At 38.0% G+C, this 19,592-nt stretch overlaps 1 protein-coding gene across 1 annotated transcript in view; it reads right to left on the bottom strand.

The window, feature by feature from the left end:
• Nucleotides 1–570: 570 nt before the first annotated feature.
• Nucleotides 571–19,592, bottom strand: part of ELL2 (elongation factor for RNA polymerase II 2) — a gene marked incomplete at both ends in the record, with an annotated part of 45,540 nt that continues 26,518 nt past the window's right edge. Inside the window, 9 exons of the mRNA XM_079548843.1 lie at nt 571–687; nt 817–861; nt 1,887–2,058; nt 6,064–6,133; nt 8,313–8,874; nt 10,272–10,365; nt 10,658–10,782; nt 13,478–13,737; nt 16,190–16,353. Of these exons, the coding sequence (XP_079404969.1) occupies nt 571–687; nt 817–861; nt 1,887–2,058; nt 6,064–6,133; nt 8,313–8,874; nt 10,272–10,365; nt 10,658–10,782; nt 13,478–13,737; nt 16,190–16,353 (1,609 nt within the window). The remainder of the gene's footprint in view (nt 688–816; nt 862–1,886; nt 2,059–6,063; nt 6,134–8,312; nt 8,875–10,271; nt 10,366–10,657; nt 10,783–13,477; nt 13,738–16,189; nt 16,354–19,592) is intronic.

Here is a 19,592-nt window from a genome sequence, read left to right as displayed (position 1 = left end):
CACTAAATACACACAAGCAAACACCTTAAGGCAACCATTGCGATGGGGGGTTTAAGTTGCAGTGATGGGTTTCCCTAGTAACAAAGATGGGCTGTATATAGACTTATATACAACACCTTTTTAACCCTCCAAAACAATGTTTTTGTTTTTTGTTTTTTGTTTTTTGTGGGTTTTTTTTGTGCAAATTTCTAAACCTTCTACCATTTAAGGCAAAGAGTTTGCATTAACAAGAAAGGTCAGAAAAATAGCCTTATATTTATCCAAAAGTATTTCAGTTCGCTACACTATTTTCTTAAAATGTGCACAACTTCACAGTAGATGTACTGGGTCCCAGCACCTACTGATAAAATGATTTAAATGGACAAACATAAGTCTTGAAGAAAAAAAGGGACCAGAGAAAGCAGCTTCAAATATGCATATAAACAACAACAGAAGTAGTCAACTCAAGTAAACTAATACTGAAAATCTTTTGTAATGCAAAAGTTCAATCTTAGAATCTTAGAGCAACTCATATGGAATTTTAAATAAATAAGTTTCCATTCATTCACATATGCTGGTCTGAGCAGGAGACTAGTGCTGTAACTCTGATTGCTGTTGGTCAAATTCACTTATAAGTCTTTTAATGTGAGACAGCTTGTTATGGAGATATTCACATCTGTGTTTCTCTTCACGATAGTTGGGAGTAGACTGTAAAGATAAAAAGAAAATTAGGGCATGAAAATATCTGAAGTTTAGTATTTCCTGTCCTTTGCTTAAGAATGGCCATCAGCCCATTCCAACAGTTTATAACTCCCACAGACCTGGTGCTACACATACCTGTTGTATCTTTCGATACTCTTCTAGGACTTCCTCATGAAGCATCTTAACAAAAAAAAAAATTGAAACATGAAAGCAATATGAAGAACATTTCATTACTACTAGAAAATACAACCAAATAGAGCATTAAAATGAAGTTTTACTCAAGATATTTTCTTATCCAAGAGTCATCACTGTTCTGAGTCACAAAAAAACACAGACTAACAAACACAGAACACAGCCCAGATCTGCAATTAAATCTGTAAACAAGCAACAGGAAGAAAATGCGTTTGAAGATTCCCTTTGTGAAGTCATTCATGCCACTGTAAAATACTTGCTTTCACAGAGAGCACACTTGGGTGGAGTCTTCAAATAAGGGCTAAATGACTTGTTACATGGTTCTGTGAAGCCACAGAAGTCAAGAGTTAGCCAATGTAGGGTCAGACCACGTACGTGAGTTCTGTAAAGCTTCTCTCCTTTGTTTGATTGAGCAGTACCAGGGATTTTAAAATACTCCCTGCGCTCACAAATACATTTGCAATCTGTGCAAAAACTTATAAAAGCTAGCCAGATGCTACCAAACATCCTCAGCTCACACAGAGAATTTAAGAATTCCAGTACTGAGCATTTGGAATTTGCATGTCCAAATAATGTCATCCCAGGCTTGAAAGCTGGAATGCAAAGTTTTTAATACCCTTCTTTGCTAAAATTTACAGTTAGAAGCCAAATAAGTTTGTGACTGCACATCTTGTTAAGTATACAAAATAGACTTGTCCCCTTTAAACAATGGGAAATAGCAGGTCAGCAAAGCCTGGGGATTATGGTCCTTTGGTTCTTCTCCTTTCTCATCAGTGCAGCAGTACTCTCTTACTTCACCAGGATGCTGTGAGGCAGTCAGTAAAACTACAGCCAATCTGGTACCTCCTAACATACAACTAGTTACTTGGTATCCCTTGGACACTTTAAAATCATGTCAGTGTAATTTACCGGATTACGAAACTGAAGCATCTGCTTATTCTGAAAATACAGAATTCTGTAGGGTGTAAAAGATGGAAATAAGACACAGTCTTCATGGTTTTACTCTTCTTTACCTGATATTCCTTGGACCCTGGAGAAAGCTGTTTTCGCTGTTCATCAAGCTTCATGAATTTTCTGGTGATACTCTCCATTCGAGCATGCAAACTCCTGTATTCATCATACTCTGCATTGAAGTCATCCTTATAACGCTGGCGTTGCTCATATGAGACTATAGCTATGTATTTTCTAGTAGAAAACACAAATGCATATTCAATCTTATACAAAAGACACTTCATGGTATTGAACAGATGCAGTGAGGGAGCGGTTAACTGCTGAGCTCTGCCCTACCTTACCTCCTCTGCAAGGAAAATTTTGAAGGTTAGGAACTGATTACTTTGTCTTTATCCAGAGACATTAACATTCAGCAGGATATACTGTGAGCAACAAACTGATTATGTGACAAAAGCACCAAAAGATTCTCAAAACAGAAATTCAGCTTCAGAAAAGAGCAAGGTCTCATAGAGATATAAACAAAAGACTGGAGCTAACATATGCCTGCCCCATGCTGGAAGCCCTGCTGAGCATGACAATGAGGGAAGTTGATTTGTGAACTCAGGATTGCTGTTATAATTTGACTAGTCATGTTTGAATACAAATGGAATGGAATAGTTCGGTTTGGAAAGGACCTCCAAAGATCATCTTGTCCAACTGCCTGACCACTTCAAGGCTAACCAAAAGTTAGAGCATGTTATTCTGGGTATTATCCAAATGCCTCAAACACTGTCAGGCATGGGACCACCTCTCTGGGAAGCCTGTTACAGAGTTTGACCAGCCCCTTGGTAATGTCCTAACGTCCAGTCTGAATCTTTCCTTGGCATCTTTGTGCCATTTCCATCAGATACCAGGAACACAGCCCAGTGCCTCCCTCTGCTTCCCCTCCTCAGAGAGTGGCAGAGAGCGATGACATTACCTTCCAGCCCTCTATGGACAAGACAACCCAATTGCCCTCAATCTCTTCCCACAAGATATGCCTTCCAGTCCTGGTAGCAGCTTTGTTGTCCTCCTCTGGATGTTTCTGAGGATCTTAACATCCTTTTTAGATTGTGGAGTCAAGAACTGCAAATGGCATCAAGGTGAGGCTGCTCCAGTGCTAAGGCTCTCCTGTTACTTGTATCCCAGATTGTCCCAGACAAGGTGAGGAGCCTGGTATTTTCCTCTGTTGAACTTCACGCCATTGATGACTGTAGTCCATTCCCTACAACCTTTTGAGCTCTTCTATCGAGACAGTTCATCACTCAGTGTGGTGTGAACCTGCTTATCTCACAGATCGACTGCTCCAAAGGCCTTACTTGAAATATAGAAAGATTACATCCACTGCCTTCTCTCCACTCATGAAATAGGTGACCTTATTAGAGAAGGAGATGAAATTATTACGGCAGGACTGTCCCTTCATGAGCCCACACTGACTGTGACTGATAATAGCTTTGTTCATTAACTGACTTCCTGTATCCCCTAGGACAATCTTCTCTGTAACTTTTCCAGGGATTGAGGTTAGATTTACAGGTCTGTAGTTTCCTGGCTCCTCTCCTACGCTCTTTTTGTAGATCGCTGTAATGCTGGCTAGTCTCCAAGTTCAGGCTAGTCAGCAGAGACCTCCCCAGACTCTCACAATCTTCTGAAGATGGTTGAGAGAAGTGCAGCACTAATGTTTGTAAGTCCTTCAGCACTCTGAAGGTGAATCTCACCTGGTCCATGGATTTATGAACACTGAGCTGCTGCAACTGTTACTGTACAATATTAGGGACCATGGATGGAAAGTCATTGACTCTCCAGCCATGGTCCTCCATGTCAGAGGATCAGGCAGACAAAGATCTGCCATTACTAAAAACTGAGGCAAAAAGGTCATTAAATGCTTCCACCTTTTCTTAAGCCCTTTTGTTGATGACTTGTTGGTCACCTGTATCAACTATCAGTACAGTGTTTTCCTTTGATTCCCCTTTGCTACTGACATACTTGAAAAAGCCCTTTTTGTTGTCCAGCATCAATTCAAGCTGAGCTTTTGCTTTCCCTGTTTTATTCCAGCTGTAGATGTAACTGAAGCTCTGTACTCTCCCCATAAATCCTGACTTTGCTGCTTGAGATTCTATGTTTTCTGCCCTAATTCTATGAGGGCTTCTCTGTTTAGCCAGGCCTGCCTTCCGCTTTGTTTGCTTGCCTTGCAGCAGAATGGAATTGAGTGATCCTGGACTTTCAAGAGTTGATTCTAGGAAAGTGACCAGCACTCTTGGAGAGACTCTACAGAGAAAATTACTAGAGGACACTGCTAACTAGCTGCCTGAGTAGCATCAGGTTTTCTTTCTTAAAATAGAGAGTGTTAACCTTTTTCTCCTTATGCCAAAAATTATGAAGTCAACTATTTCATGATCACTATGTCAAAGACAGCTCCCTACAGTCACCTCTCTCTGGTCTCAACCAACAAATCCGGGAGGTTGCCCTTCCAAGTTTACTCACTAAATATTTGTGATAGGAAATTATCTTCAACATGCTTTAGTATTATACTAATGAACTGTGTAATACTTGGAGGCAGAAAAAAGAGCTAAAATAAACTATCAAAATCCTTTAAACTGGATCAACCTGCAAGTTTGTTCAAGGATTCAATCTTTTCCTCAAGACAAAGCAGATGCCTGAAGCAACTCTATGTAAGTTATTTCCAGTAAGCTGTAGCTAACAGGTAGATTATCTGTACAACTATTTGAAAGGTTGCTCCTTTCACAAAGAATTCTCCACTGAAGTGTTTACACCCAATCAGAACTCAAACAACTTGATGAAATCTTACACTATTTTTTCCCCTTTTTAGCAAAGCTTAAAGGCACCCAACTGAAATATCAGACTACATAACAGAGTTGTATATTTCTCTATGTGAAGACAAAAGATTTCAAGACATCTTAGAAAGCTCAGTATCATTGCCTTCAGTGTACATGGGAAGCAGATGTCAAAGAGCTGAATCTGTTTTAACCCATAAAAGGTTTGGAATTAAACACAGGTTTGAACTCTCAGCCCAACGCTTCAAGCACTAAACTGTAGCTCTGCAAAACACGATTTACTCTGGCTACCTACATCATTTCACTGCAATAAATATGCAGAAGGTACTTCTCTATTTTACAGTGTAAAGGATAATCCCTCTAACTGAAAATTAATTTTATTATTCTTAAAAAAAAAAAACAAACTAAAAAATAATAAAAAAAAAAAACAAGAAAAAAACAACCACAAAACCAAACATTTAGCAAACTATTGATTCTGCTATTATGCCATTTCAAATCCAGTTTCTTAATGCCTGTGTTACTGCAATGAAGTATGAAAAATTTCGTTACATGGCAGGTAAATTTTAACCTTTGGGCATGTTAATGTGATATGTGACTTTCTGCAAAGAAGCTAAAATTAACCTTAACTGGGAATTCTTTCTTCGACTGCAAAGAGTGTAATACCCCAATCACTACAGATATGCAACATTTCATATATGAGTTCAGCACATTTGTACCTATTTCACAGCTATAATTAAGAATCTAAAATTAAAATTTGAATTGAAGTTTCTTTCTTATCTCTAGGTCTTCAGTCTATGATTCTGTTGTTAAATTGGTTGTTTTGCTGTAGCTTCCAATTATCAGTGGTCATTTACATAATCTTTAGAAATAACTTTGGTGGTTAACTCCTGCTAGTTCATATATACACACTTTGTAATGCTGGGCTTTAAATTTTGCTAATTTTCCTTCACCACCTTCCCAACTTAGATGTACTAAGCGGTGAAAACAAGATCTTCATTCAAACTTTGCATACTCAGTACTTTGGCGTTCAGCTCTCCTTTTGTCTAAAAAGAAAGCAGCACACACTCTAATGCCTTTTTATTTTGGTCTTCAAGAATGACATTAAATGTGTTTTTTTTTCTTTTTAAATCTGCCAAAGCATATTAAAAATTGTTTTTAACATTTTTTTCTCTCTCAAAATAATTAAAGGACAAGCTGAGATTTCAAAACTTAAGAGTACTTAAATAAGGCAACCAGTTAACTTAAAATGTAATTTTAGAGTGATGGCAAGCTCCTTTATAGGAAATTGCCATTATAAATGAATTTGTTGTTATTCTCCAACTACATTTTGGTAGTTTTTTCAATTTTGTAACTAAAGTAGACTTTGCATGGGTGATTTTTCAATTGCTTCAATAAATAACAGGAGATTTTAAATTATCACTTTACTCACTTGAAGTAGTCTGGTAGTTCATTTGTTGATGAAGGAGAATCTGTGGAGTCAGTGCACGTTTTTTCAACTCCTATAGAAAAGCAGAATTTTTGACACTTGTGATAAACAGATTTTTAATATAGCCAAACAATAAGAACCTAAGGGCTGGAAAAAATCCTATAGAGTTCTATTCTGACAGTAAATTACTGCAAACAAGCTTTGTATATTAACAAGGCTCATATGACCTTCTCCACAGTACACAGTACTGCAGTTCAAAAAGAGGGAACGGCTAGTTTATTTCTCAGGTTCAGCATGACCAAAGCATTAACCAGAGGTCAACTTTTATTAATTCAAGACATAACGTGGCATTTGCACAGCAATTCAAATTAAACAGCTTGAATAGCTGCACAATTAGATAGCTTGATTTATACCAGCATTCATGTTGCAGAGGACTACAATATGTACACTAGAAAGTTGAAGTTCTTTTTATGCCACATTTTTATCCTTCCTTCCCTGCCCTTTTTGGACATCCAAAGTTAGATTTAATTTCAGCACTCTTTTATGCAGGAAAGTCAAGACTGTTGTGTATGGGTTACTGCACTCAGGCTTCAGTAAACTGCAACAAAGAGATGTTCCTCACTAATGTAGCTATACCAAGTTTCCAAGTTATTTCCACTTGCAAATCGCCCTTTCGATGACATTATAAAAGCACCTCTATACCCTCTAATCAATTTAAAGAAATATTTCAAGACCCATCTACCTTTTTGATAAGTAAGAACAGCTGCTTTAAGGAAAATTAAGTTGTAACTGGAATTAGTGTTTTTTTCTTGTATCTTATCAAACCTTTGCCTTTTTTTTTTCATTGGTGTTTGTCAGAAAGCTTAAAAAACAACAACAAAAAAAAACTCTCTAATAATAATTATTATCTTACACTGCCACTGTTGAAGCACATTATTTCTGCTAATGCTCAGCCACTTTTACAAATCTGTAAGCCATCCGAGCAAAGGCAGGGGAAAAGAGTTATTTTACGATGTTCTACAGATGATGATTACATTCAATGTTAAAATTATAATGTTGAAAGCAGGAAGCATAGTAAAAAAGTAGTACATAAGTCAGAACAATATCTGAGAGAAATGCAGCCAGTAATGTTAACAAACACTACTTCTGTGAAGAATTTTGCTTTGAGCATTTTACTTCCAAGAACTCAAACAATATTTGCTAAAATGGCTCAGCCCATTTAAAAGCTTCAATTAGGGATCAACATTAGAGTTACTACAGATTTTTATTTCCCTAGCCATTTGGAGTTATATTGCTGGAATCTGGAGAAAAATGCTCACATGTTGATAAAGTCAAAATATGTTCAAGGTAATTTCACACCACATGTGGACACAAAGCAGTATAACAAGGGCATGTGGGAAAAGATCACCTCAAAGCACTTTTTCTACGTGCAGAAGAATACTTCAAAGGGGCACCTTGCATGCTCTAAACATACCTTCAAGCTGTGACAGCTAAGGGTCAAACCTGACTTCTAGCCCGCTTTAGTAGTGAATTCTGTGGCTGTTAAAGCCAAAACTCAAGAAAACTTGTCAGGTTATGTACGTTTTAGATTTTCCATGAAAATGCAGATTGCCATGAATCTTGTATTTCAATGCATGCTCACATACATTTATGTCTGAACTGTGTGTTTCAGTAAACTACCATGCTGCACCTGTATGTCAAACTTTTCTAATTATGTGCTATTAATGTGCAGGTTTTAAAAACAGCTGATTAAAAAACATGCAGTAAACTTAAATAAACTTTCAGTTTAATGTAAGTCAAATAAAAAAACAAATCCATTACCTGTTTTTTTCTAGCATCTATGCTTTCCTTTTAAAGATTTACTTTTCAATAGACACCCATGGAATATTTCCTTGTTCTAATGATTTCAGTACTGCAGAGAGAAAATTCTTAAAAATGTACCCAATTTTAGACAATGCTCTAGCAAAAAAAGTTCAGCCTCTGCTTCTGAGTTGTTTGGTGGGTTTTGTTTATTTTGTTTTATTTTATTTAGTTAGTTTCATAAAGAAGAAGCTGGTAACTAAAATATAATGAGAGAGGATACAATGAATTATTTCCTAATCCTTTGTTATCATTAAGTAAGAGATAACGGTAAAGAACTTAAAATACAGCAGGGGAAAAAGTAGATTATTCATGCTTCTAGTCTTTGTTCTTCTAGTGTCTTTTCAGAAGGCCTATTCATGCAATAGTTATGAGAAGCAGCATTTTAATACCTTCACCTGACTCCAAACCAGAGGGGCTTTTCCTCATGGCAGTCTCCTCTTTTCTAGGGTCCGTTTTGCTTTCAAGTAGTCCTTCATCTTTCTGCTCTCTTGTAGTGTCCTGCTTTTTGATTTGGTCCTTCTCCTTATGCTTTTTGGCCTTCTTCATGGACTTCTTGCACAACACATCCTCTTCACCTGCAAATGTGGGATGTTCCAATTTACCAGCGGCAGGCGCTGGGGTTCTCAAAGGAGTCCGAGAGGTATATTTTTCTTGCTGGTGCTTGAAGACACTACTGCCACTTTGGCTGATGCTATCTACAGGCAGATCTTGCATCCCACGTCCCTCAGGTGTGCTGGGGGAGATTGAGCTGGCAGTCTGGGGCGGATTGGAGGCAGGCAGGTGGGCGGCAGGCAAGGATGGTGGAGCAGGTGCTGCAGTGGCAAGGGTTGCCTTCTTGCTGGGGGCAGGAGGGGGTCTACTCAAGGACGGCTGGACTCGACTGTTGAGGTGGGAGATCCTCGGCTTCTTGTTCATCAGGGGATCAATGAAGTTGAAATCCAAGAGCCGTTTCTGCAAAACAAAATGGAGTAGTAGCGTTCATTTGAATGAAGAACACCTAAGAACAAGCAGCTGTTGAACACAGATCTACCAACTAAAGAGGAGACAACAAAGAACAGGTTGAAAAAACAGTTCTGCTACAGCTGCCCCTCCAGCTATTTTGTCCAGTTGAAACATAGGTTCATGCTTTCCTCAACAAGCCTGTTGTGCTTTTTCTTGGTTTACAAGGTGGCAGCATTTTTAAACTAAGCACTGGGCACAGTTCTGTGCCATCTAGTTGTAACATATAGAGGTTCACAGCACACACACTATGTTGCTGTTTGACAGGATGAAAATAAGGGAAGAATAGGTGTGCCCTTCCTCCACTTTTAAACTCATGTATCTTAACAGTGTGAGACGCCAAGTACTTTACAGTTTGTCATTACACACAAGCTCTGGTGTACCTAAACTTCTTCAATTTTCAGTTGTTATGAAAATACAGTTTCAAAGAAAGTGTCATACTTTTCCTTAAAGGAATGCATTTCATATGGATTTTTTCAAGCCACTTCTGAAGAGTTTGTATTGCACTTTTTTATTGATAGCAAAGCAGGACGCAAGTATCTGAAGTTTGAAAAGGTTGGAAGAAGCCTGGACCCACTGATCCAGACCTCCCTTCTACCCTGCATCATACTGGCTGTTTAAAGATGGCAGCAAGAAAAAATATATACCGCCACACAGCAGATTGCAACTGTAATTTCTGCTTATTCTAGCTTTTCCTAAGCATTATATTTAAACAGCAACATAATTATGTTTGTGCATCTTTGATCATTTTAACTACCACACCACAAAGAAACTTGAATACATGCAATCATACAACAAAAAATATATACACATTTATAGTTTTCAAAATGCCTTCCTACACACCAAGATAAACAAATCAAGGGGCAATACAAAACAACTTTAAGACTTTAATCAGAAAGTACATGATAATAATGGACAGCCAACAAGCCTAGCCTCTACAGATGAGCTATCTCCTGCAAGGGTCAGTGTGCTATTGATAGACAGGTGCTATGCTAACATCTCAGCTCTTCAAACACTACAGGGATAGCCTCCAACCAATCTAGACGTATTTACAAGATAACAAGTACACAGGAATTCTGTCTTTCCAAAGATTCCGAACATTCTGAAACACAGAAGACTAAACATGGCAGCTTTTAGGCTATGTTATCATTAAGTCTTAAGGTCTTTGACAGTGCAACCATCTTAAAAAATAAAACCAAAAAAACCCATAAGCATCCATCTAGAAGTAAATGCTTTAGTTTTTCATACGGCAAAGATAATACGAGTGCTCTGTATTATAGATTTTATTCCAATATAAAGCAAGTTAAACCTTGGTACATTATAAATAATTTTTAAAAGCCACAAAATACCTGGGAAGGAGAAGCTGATGCAGCATCTTTACTAGAAGTTACAGGAGATCCCAAATGACTGGTGCTGGTGGTACTCTGAGATGAATTTACTTTTCTGTAAGGATTACCCACATTTCAGGTTACAAGGCAAAAGTATCCATGTCATAGTCCTTTCATTATTGGCAAAACACACAGTTTCTAAAACTGTTATTTTCTTTCTTCTACAGCAGGTGACCAACCTGCTTTGTTTTTGTTGCCCTCTTTTTTGAAGTTTTAATTTAAAAAATTTAAAAATAAAAGTTTTGTTACTAGCATACATTAACCATATTATATGTTTTATATGTGGCCCATGACAATTCCAATCCAAGAAGTCTAACTAGATCCCCATGTGAGAGAACTGAACTTACCTAGAAAGTATTAACTCCAATGTCTGTTTATCAACTTCATTGTATCCAGGCCAGTCTTTCTGAATGTCTTTAAATAAATAATCCTTCAGAGTATAAGAATTATCCTTGGGATTCAAGTTGGCTACCTAGACATTTACAAAAGAGAAAAAAAAAAAAAAAAAAAAAAAAAAAGACAATTATACCTAAAGGTAAACCACAGTAGTAATGTACAGCTAAATCAACAACATAAACAAAATCAAGCACCATTTTTATAGCTGAAATACAAAGTAGTTCTCATGTCATGTGTGCTGATCCTCAGAAATGTGGTCAAATTTGGATATAAAATTTTGGATGTAAAAAATCCCCAAAAGATGCAAGCTTCTATGAAATTGTACTCTTAAGAAAAACTTTTCTCTGCATCACATATCTCTGCCCTTAAATACAGCTACGCCAGAATGAAATATGTGGAGAGACCTGTGCTGCTCAACTTCAGGATGACACCAGCAATCCCTGTGTTTGACAGTGCTGCACTGTGTTTGCAGAGCACAGAGTCCTTGGAAAATGCTTCTTTCACCACCTCAGTGACTGCAGAAGGAGCAAGAGAAGCTTTATTTGCCATCGCTTGTCTTGTAAATAGAATCAATTTTCTTTTTCAGGTGACTGCACCACAAGAAACAATACCTTTCTATTGAAAAAGCTTACTTGATAATGAGAAATACACTTATTCATTTAGTATAAAGAATAAGTTTTCACCCATTCCATTAGTTTTAAGACACACTGGCTGTTTACGGGTGGAAAAAAGGTAACTGCAGGAATACTTATCAAGATCTATTTAGGAATCAAGATGTATAGCTAACAGAGTGATGTACAGATGCATTCTTTCTCTTGCAGGCAGAGAGCTGTCTGAAGCAAGATGCTATCATGAGAAAGTCACGTGTCTCTGAAAATAAGTTTGTTTGTTTTTTTAACCTTCCTTAAGAATAACACAAAGTATACTCAAAAAATTTAAGCTATCTCTAGCAAAATCTCATGACTAGTGACATCCAAAGCACTGTTTCAGGCTTCCTACTCTGACACCTGCTCAAACTTTCAGAGAAAATCTCAAAGAAGAACAGTGTCAGTCCATTTGCTTCATACAAAATGCTCCAACACTTTGCACCCACCACCACCACATTGCGCTGCCTTGAGCATTTTCTCTCCTGTAATGTTTACTATTAAAAGGTGTGAATGCTGACACTCAATGAAGGAGGATTTAAATGTGCTAGTGGGTTAAGCATTCTTTATGTTTTGCTGCCTTTTCTGACGCATTCTTGCACCTGATTTTAATTTTATTGTGGATAAATACTGCTAATCTGTGTGTGTTTCTCCTCTGCTTAAAAATAATTCAATGTAAACAAAATATGGTGAATCTGTAAACTTTGTTAAAAACTGAATTAAAGCTGCATTCTAAGATAATGAAATATATGCATATGAGAACACAGTTTTGGTTCCTGACTTTAGGCTCCTAGAAAACTAATAATGAAGACAAGAAAAATGTCAACAAGCCTTTCTACAGTGTAGTGCTGCTAACTTGTTTATTTCTGAATGTAAACTAATACCTTTACACAACTCACACCACATAATAGAAAGAGACTCCAAGAAAGTCTCTAAACATTGACAAAAATAATGGAAAAATAAATGATTGTCATATTTCTTTTTACTATAGCAAGCAGAGCTTCAGAAACTTAAAATACAAAATTAATTATTTATGAAGTTGATTAAATTCATATGTAAGAACATGGCTCTTTAAATTACACATCTTTGAGGTTAAAAAAAACCAACACCCTATCGTCGTTCTGGACAAACTAAACAATACTTAACTTATTTGAACAACCACTGTTTAAAATTCAGTGTAGGATCAACTAAAACTGCATAAATATTGAGTTACTCACTGCAGTGATTTTCAAAACTATTCTAAATACACAGGAAATACTCCTACTTTACATACACAATACAGTCATCAGTCTGTGAGAACAGGTAGTATGAAAAACATTACATGTTATCTTAATGGGCCTTATCAGAACTATTTCGTTAAAAAAGTAGCAGTGTGTGGCACACTTGAACACAGAGCTTAGAAATCTCATCTACGTCATGCAGCAGGCCTACTGGTGATTTTCATGAATATGATACAGAAATGCAATGGGAACCCAGCTCACTGGGGCACTGGAAAAGCTAGCATACAGGGAAGAAGCCTGCAAAAAAGACAAGGACAGAATCCATTTGATAGCAAAGCAGTTTTTTGTTTTTGGTTTTGGTTTTTTTTCCCCAAAAGAGACCACTGTTTTTCTCATTTACTGTTTGCTAAGACTGTCAGATCCCAAGAAGAGGCACTGACCATATAAAGGCCACCAACTACATACATGTGAAATAATAACTTAGTTCATTATTGGACTTTACTCCATGCAAGTTTGGGGCAAGAAATATTAAGTACTAAGAAGAGCTACATCAAGCAATTGAGAGAAAGCATGGTCAGGTTCTCTTAATTACCTAGTTCAACAGTTTCTTTTTAAACAGAGGGAAGAAAAAAAAGAAGGCATTAGGAGCAACAAAGCTAAAAATAGTTAATTGCTGCCTACCATCCCAGCAAAACAAAACCACCCCCACATATCTTTTAATCTTTTCTTCCCTCACTTTGACTTGCATTTTGAAGCACGTGCGTAAAGTCAGTTGAAACACTTAAATGGTGAGAGGATTATTTAAGGTGTTTATTATTTTCTCATTTAAACATGGGAGTAACACATCCCAAAATTATGACTAAAAGAATAGCAAGAGTAAAAAAAATGCTGGCAACCATGATCTCACCTGCTGCAGGATAGCTGTAAGAGAATTCCTGTCCTTCAGGTTGACACCATCTCTCTGCAAACGAGCAAGTAACTCTGGTTTCTTGTAGGTCTTCAATGCCAGTAAGTGAATCACTCTGTCTCTGTATGGTCGCTGAGAAACAGCATTGTTTGCATGTGTCCTCCGTATTGTATTTGCTGGGTTTATGGGTGTTGACCTCTTCCTTTCAGGCACAGGATCTGGAATGATTTGTGGTGCTTTTCTTATCTGTACTCTTTTTCCTAAATTAAGGGTTTAAAAAAAAGAAGTTATATGGGAGTTTGGGAGAAGAAAAGGAATTTGATTTTAAAGAGATTAGCAGGCCAAATAATCTGCAAGAACTGGATTTGGTTAGCATTTTAAGATCCACTGGTAAAAGACAGAGTAAAGATGCATTAAGGTAGGAATTAAGAAATTATTCAATACAACAAAAATCAGGTAAATCGGTTATATTGTTAGGAAGACTTTACTGTAAATTTAGTAAATGCTGATTTTATTATTTTTCCAGTTTATGATCTTAAGCACTGAATAAAATAAATCAGATTATTTTTGGAATAACACAGTTTGAATAAAAGGCCTTCTATATAATTAAAGTGTTCGTCATTAATGCCAAGGGAGACCACGTCTAAACAAATAATAGCACTGCTGCTCAAAGAGACTACCAACCTGACGTCATCGCCTGACCTACTTATTTGAAAAAGAAAAGTTCTCCCCTCTTATTACATATGGCCATACATATGACATCAAGTTGGGCAGAAACAGTACACAAAAAATCTAATTGTTCTTGGAATACATGACAAAGAAGTTTCAAAAGAAAGCCTGCAGAGCATTTTGGATCAAATTCTACAAAAACACATATTTCTCAACTGAAAGAACAATGCAAGTGCTTGCAAACAGTGAATCCAGAATGTTGCAGCAACAGCAGTCAACCATTAACTTGAGTTTCTCAGGAAAAGCCCTCAACTTCTCTACTCCATTTTTTAATAACATCTGCTACAATAATGGATGTGAGACAAACTGTGCATTTTTCAGATGTTAACAATTAGTGTTTGGTACATAAGGGAGGCTAGTGATTATGTGTCATAAGAACTGAAGCTCTACCACTCTTCCAACAGCAATGCTTGGAATTCAGGAAATTTCTGTAGTCACAGGAAAGAGAACAGCACATAGTTGTGTTTATATACTGCTATTCCCAGGAACAGTAAAAATTTATTGCCATTTTGCAGAAAAGGCCAAATCACTATAATCTTTCAATCTCCAGTTTTTGGCTTTCTGGTTTTCAAGAACAAACCTAACCACAAAAAGACACATGATATGTTTATGGAGCAGCATGAACTTGCCAGTTGTGTATTAACGCATTTGATGTGTTGTCACAAGGTAAACACAGTTTAGATAAGCATCCCTGGCACTACAGATAGTGTATGTGGCATTCAAGCAAGCACCTTAAGTTATGTCTCTGAATCACTTTGAAAAAATCAACTGAAAACATAACAACATATTACCATGAGTGACAACCTCAGCTCCCAATCTATGCTGTGTGAAGCATGCTGAAAACCACCCTCCATACCTCCGCAGCAATTTAACCCTGTCCTACCTTATCTTTGCCTGTGCCAGCCTGAAAAGAAGTATCCCCAAACACCATCATTCTCCTGCTGCTCATCTTCAGACCCCATTTATTTAACTTAAAAACATTCACTTGGAGCCTGTTCAAGCAACCATCATGAAGAACACAGATATCCATGTGAAATGGAGCTTCTCCAAGCAGAATGTTATTGCAGAATGCAGTGACATGGCACATCTCACCTTGCAGCCTGGACAGTGCACATCCCAGTCCCAGTATTAACCCATTCCCAGCTCTATACCCACAGCAGAAGCCACTTGCTCTTCATTTTGCAATTCTAAGAAGGTTCTGCAGGCAGAGACACAGGAGCACGCAGCTTGCCATGGCAGGGGTGTCTATGTCTGCATAGTGACAAAGCCCAGCGCATGCTGGCTTTTTCTGCACAGGGACTGATGTGGCCTGTCTAGCTCACTGCCATGTCCAGCCCCAGCACTGTGTGCTCACCGAGACTCGTATCTCCATTCTCCTTGGAGAAACAGTACTCAAAATGGTTTAATGATGCAGTCTCGCCTACACATTTTGTTCTGTGCAAAATGATGAAATCCACATGCAGACGACAGTTATTTTTTATGGGAAAAAAATATGGTTTTAGAGTAACAACAGCTCATCCACAATAAAAACATAAACAAAATCTGATTAACATGTATGAAAAGCATATTTTTCAAAGCAAGTAATTGAATTGTGTAAGAGATGTCCTTGACGTTATTTTTTCTTTTTAATTACTTTTACAAGTATTGGTTTAACACTGTATTCTAAAGTGTTGCTACAGAACCAAAAATATTAGTTACTAAAACAGAGAAGGTATGTGTATGGGAAGATAAAACCCTGCACTTCAATGGTCAAAATTTTTACCAGCCAAGCAATAATAAGGAAGGAAGAGATGGCAGGCTTTCCAGGGGAAAAATAAAGCCAACCTTTAATGCAGCAACAGATTTTAAATCTGCAATATGATAGTGAGCCACCTAACGCTGAGTCTTTTGAACACATAAACTCTGCTGACAGTATGATGAAAGGACCAATTACTAAATTTGAAAACTTACAGACATCTAGTAGAAAAGGAAATACAACCATACCTAAATATGGTCCACCAGGCTTAATAACCTTTGCACTTCGATTGCGTAATTCCTCTTCTGCTTGGGTCATGCGCTCTTTGGTCATCTGATAGGAATCATTTGTTGCACATACTGTAATTTTATTCTGTATAAATCCCAGGCTACTCAGTTGTGAGGCTCCAGAACTATAAAAACATTGAGAAAAAATGAGCCCAAGCACTATTTCAAGTCTAGAAGTATGGTTGTATAAAAATCTAAAAACCTGCTCTGTCAGGCAAAGAAAAATGTTTTTCAGTTCTCACCACTAGGTAATATATGCTTCAAATCATTCTGCAAACCAAACATCATTGTTTTATCAATGTTATCTGTCAATATATTTACAATATTCTCATATAATCACATTCAAGAGGCAAGCTCAGGATAGTATGAGTTGCTACACAAAAAACTACTATAAACTACTCAGATTACAATGCAAACTGAAGTAGACTGACATCCAAACTATAAGCACTATATGTCTGTAAGCAGGCATGCCCAACCCGCAGCCCACAGGCCGCAGGATGCCCAGCACAGCTGGCAGTGTGGCCCAGCCCCTGCCCTGCGCCATCATGGAGGTGGCTCTTCACAGTGGAGCGGCCCCAGGCACGCACCCATTGCTCAGCAACAACCTAACTACTGGTGTGCTATTAACGCTGTGTCGACTGAAAACAAGCAAGGCACCGGGAGGGCAGTGCTGACTCAAGTGAAGGCAAATAACTGCTAAATATAGGGATCTGAACAGTGAAGAATGCGCAGCTGTGCTTTCAGTTTTGATAAAGGAGTTTGAGAACAGGGTTCAAGTCTGCCGAAAAAGTCATCAATTTATGTTTGTGACTCCATTTTCAGTTGATACACATACATTACCTGCAAATTTTCAAGCGGAATATAGAGAGTTGCAATGAGACATTCAACTCAAAAATCTGATCGTGCCTCTTTGTCAGACTTTCACATTTCCCCTCTTACACCCCTTGCTTCACAATCATACTTTATTCAGCGTCATTGCTTTTTGGCAGTATGTATATTTGTGAACAATAACTTGCAAGGATGAAGCACACGAAGACTAAAATTTCATCAGAAATCTCTACTCAACGTTTTGAGAGCTCACTGAGAACTGCAACCCCTGCCATCGAACTTGACTGATGCATCAGTTTCACAAAAACATAGTGAAACCCACTAGTTTTATAGGTTTTGTTCCTCTCTTTTTTTTTCTTTTTTTTTTTTTTTGAGGTTTTGATAAATACATTAAAATTCTTTGTTATTTATATATTAACAATATTGTATATTTTACAAGAGCTGTTCTGAAAATAATATCTCCTATTTTACAATGTCAGAGGCAGATGTTGGTGGTAGAGAAGCAGAGGTTGGACTTTCCTGCCAGCATCCCATTACATGTTGTGTGACAGATGGCAATAGAGGACCAGTCTGACAAAATGGCATCTGACATGGAAGTGCAGATGCAGTAAAGGTGTGTGACTGAAAAAATGGTACCCACTGACATTCATCAGCACTTGCTGAATGTTTATGGAAACCAAACAGTGAATGTGAGCACAGTGAGGCAGTGGGTGCTGTGTTTCAGAAGTGACAACAGTGACAGTGGGTCACCTCTGCTGGTGCAGATTTCTATGAGTGCAGCAGGCAGGCTCTTGTTTATCACTGGTGAAAAATGCACAGCTAATGGTGGTTACTGTGTTGAAAAAGAGTGCTTAGTAGTTGAGAATTTGCTCTATCAAATAGTGTTATTGTGCCCTTTGTATCTATTGAGTTTCCATGGAAATAAATAGGAGGCATTATTTTGGAGTAACATATAAATGTAGCCCAGTACAATTCCTTTTCACTCAGTGGTGGCAAGAAAAAGTTGGACACCCATGCCTTAGAGCCTTCTCAAGTCATGCTCAGCAATTAGTTAAACACACATTTGAAAGTCACCTGCTTCCTCTGCCTGTCAAAGGCAGAGGTCTTGCCCATCATTGCTTTAGTCCCTCTGAGGTTCAAGAGACGTAAGCCAGACTTTCCCTAAAGCTTGCATGCTATTTGCTATCCTGAACTCTCTCAGGATCCCCTGCTGACTCACTGTTTGATAGCCACCTGCAGCACTTGCGGTTTAACTATCTCCTTCTCTGGGGATATGTATTTAAGTAAGGGACACTTAGACCAAAGCCCCATGCAACAGGAAAGAATGCAAGACCAGATATGTGTCTCCTCAGCAAAGTGCAGGTGGGCATCAGGTTTCTGAAGAAGCACAGTCCTCTAGGATCTCTGCCTTGCATTCACAGCAGCTGCAGACATCAGCAGTGGCTCATGGTCAGAGGCGTCAACAGTTCCAAACTAAGAGAAAAGGGAGATTTTCCCCAGAACTGCGTCCTCATTTCTCCTAGATAAGTTTAAACACATTTTTACAGAGTAATACTCTCAGCCAGATGAGCACACATGTAGCCTAGATTTCCTATATAGCCTAATAGCAACTTAATTTAGCCTGGTTTAGTGACTATGGCTGTTAACAATTATTTTGTGTAGCACTCACCTCAGCAACACCTCCAAACAGAGAAAGGATGCTAGGCTGCACTACACCAAAACATTCTGGACAACCCTAAAGATGATTTGAATAACCTAGTAAAGGTTCCATAAAAAAAGGCTGAGGAACATTTGGCACTTGTTTCTTAATTTACCAAGTTGTTTCTGAAAGTCACAAAGGTAGACCAAGCCGAGTCACTGCACAGTATTTCAAGATACAGCTACAATTTTGTCCAACCAAAGCTCAGAGCTGTATTTTTGGTATTATTTCTTGCTCAGAAATCACAGCATTTACAAAAGAAAATAGTTCTTGCCATCTAGAGCACAAATTCTACCTACTGCACATTTCCTTGAACACTGCTGTCTTTATACACCATAGGAACTGAACAGTTCAAGAAGGACCATCACCAACACCAAAGCATCATGCACTGGTCAGCAGCATGTGGTATGATACCACCATGTAGGACTGTAGTGGCCTGACATGAAGTCAAGAAGATAAGGAGTTCCGTGTGGCAGTCTTAGAGCATGGTACAGCTCCCAAACCAGCTCTAAAATATTCCAGAGCAAGAACAGATTGAACAGAGCTCAGAACAGGTTTACGCCATGGGAGCTTCTGAGCACTGACCAAGGGCACTGTGCAATCTACTGCAGAATAGACTGCAAAACTTAAGCCAGTTTTGAAGCCAGACCCACCTTCAGCAGGAAACCAAATACTCTCCAGAGGTTCCTTATGAATTATTTTTAAAAATGATTCTGCATTAAATACTTTGAACAGACCAAGACCTGACTACAAAGAAACAAAGTGAAAGCTCATCTGAATTAGATTTTGTAGAGCCACATTCAAACTATGTAAGCATATTATTCAGAATTATTTCTA

This window comes from Tetrao urogallus (genome assembly GCF_951394365.1).
Source record: "Tetrao urogallus genome assembly, chromosome: Z".
Classification (NCBI taxonomy): domain Eukaryota; kingdom Metazoa; phylum Chordata; class Aves; order Galliformes; family Phasianidae; genus Tetrao; species Tetrao urogallus.
The sequence above is the reverse complement of the archived record's forward strand: the minus strand, read 5'-3'. Positions and strand labels throughout refer to the sequence as shown.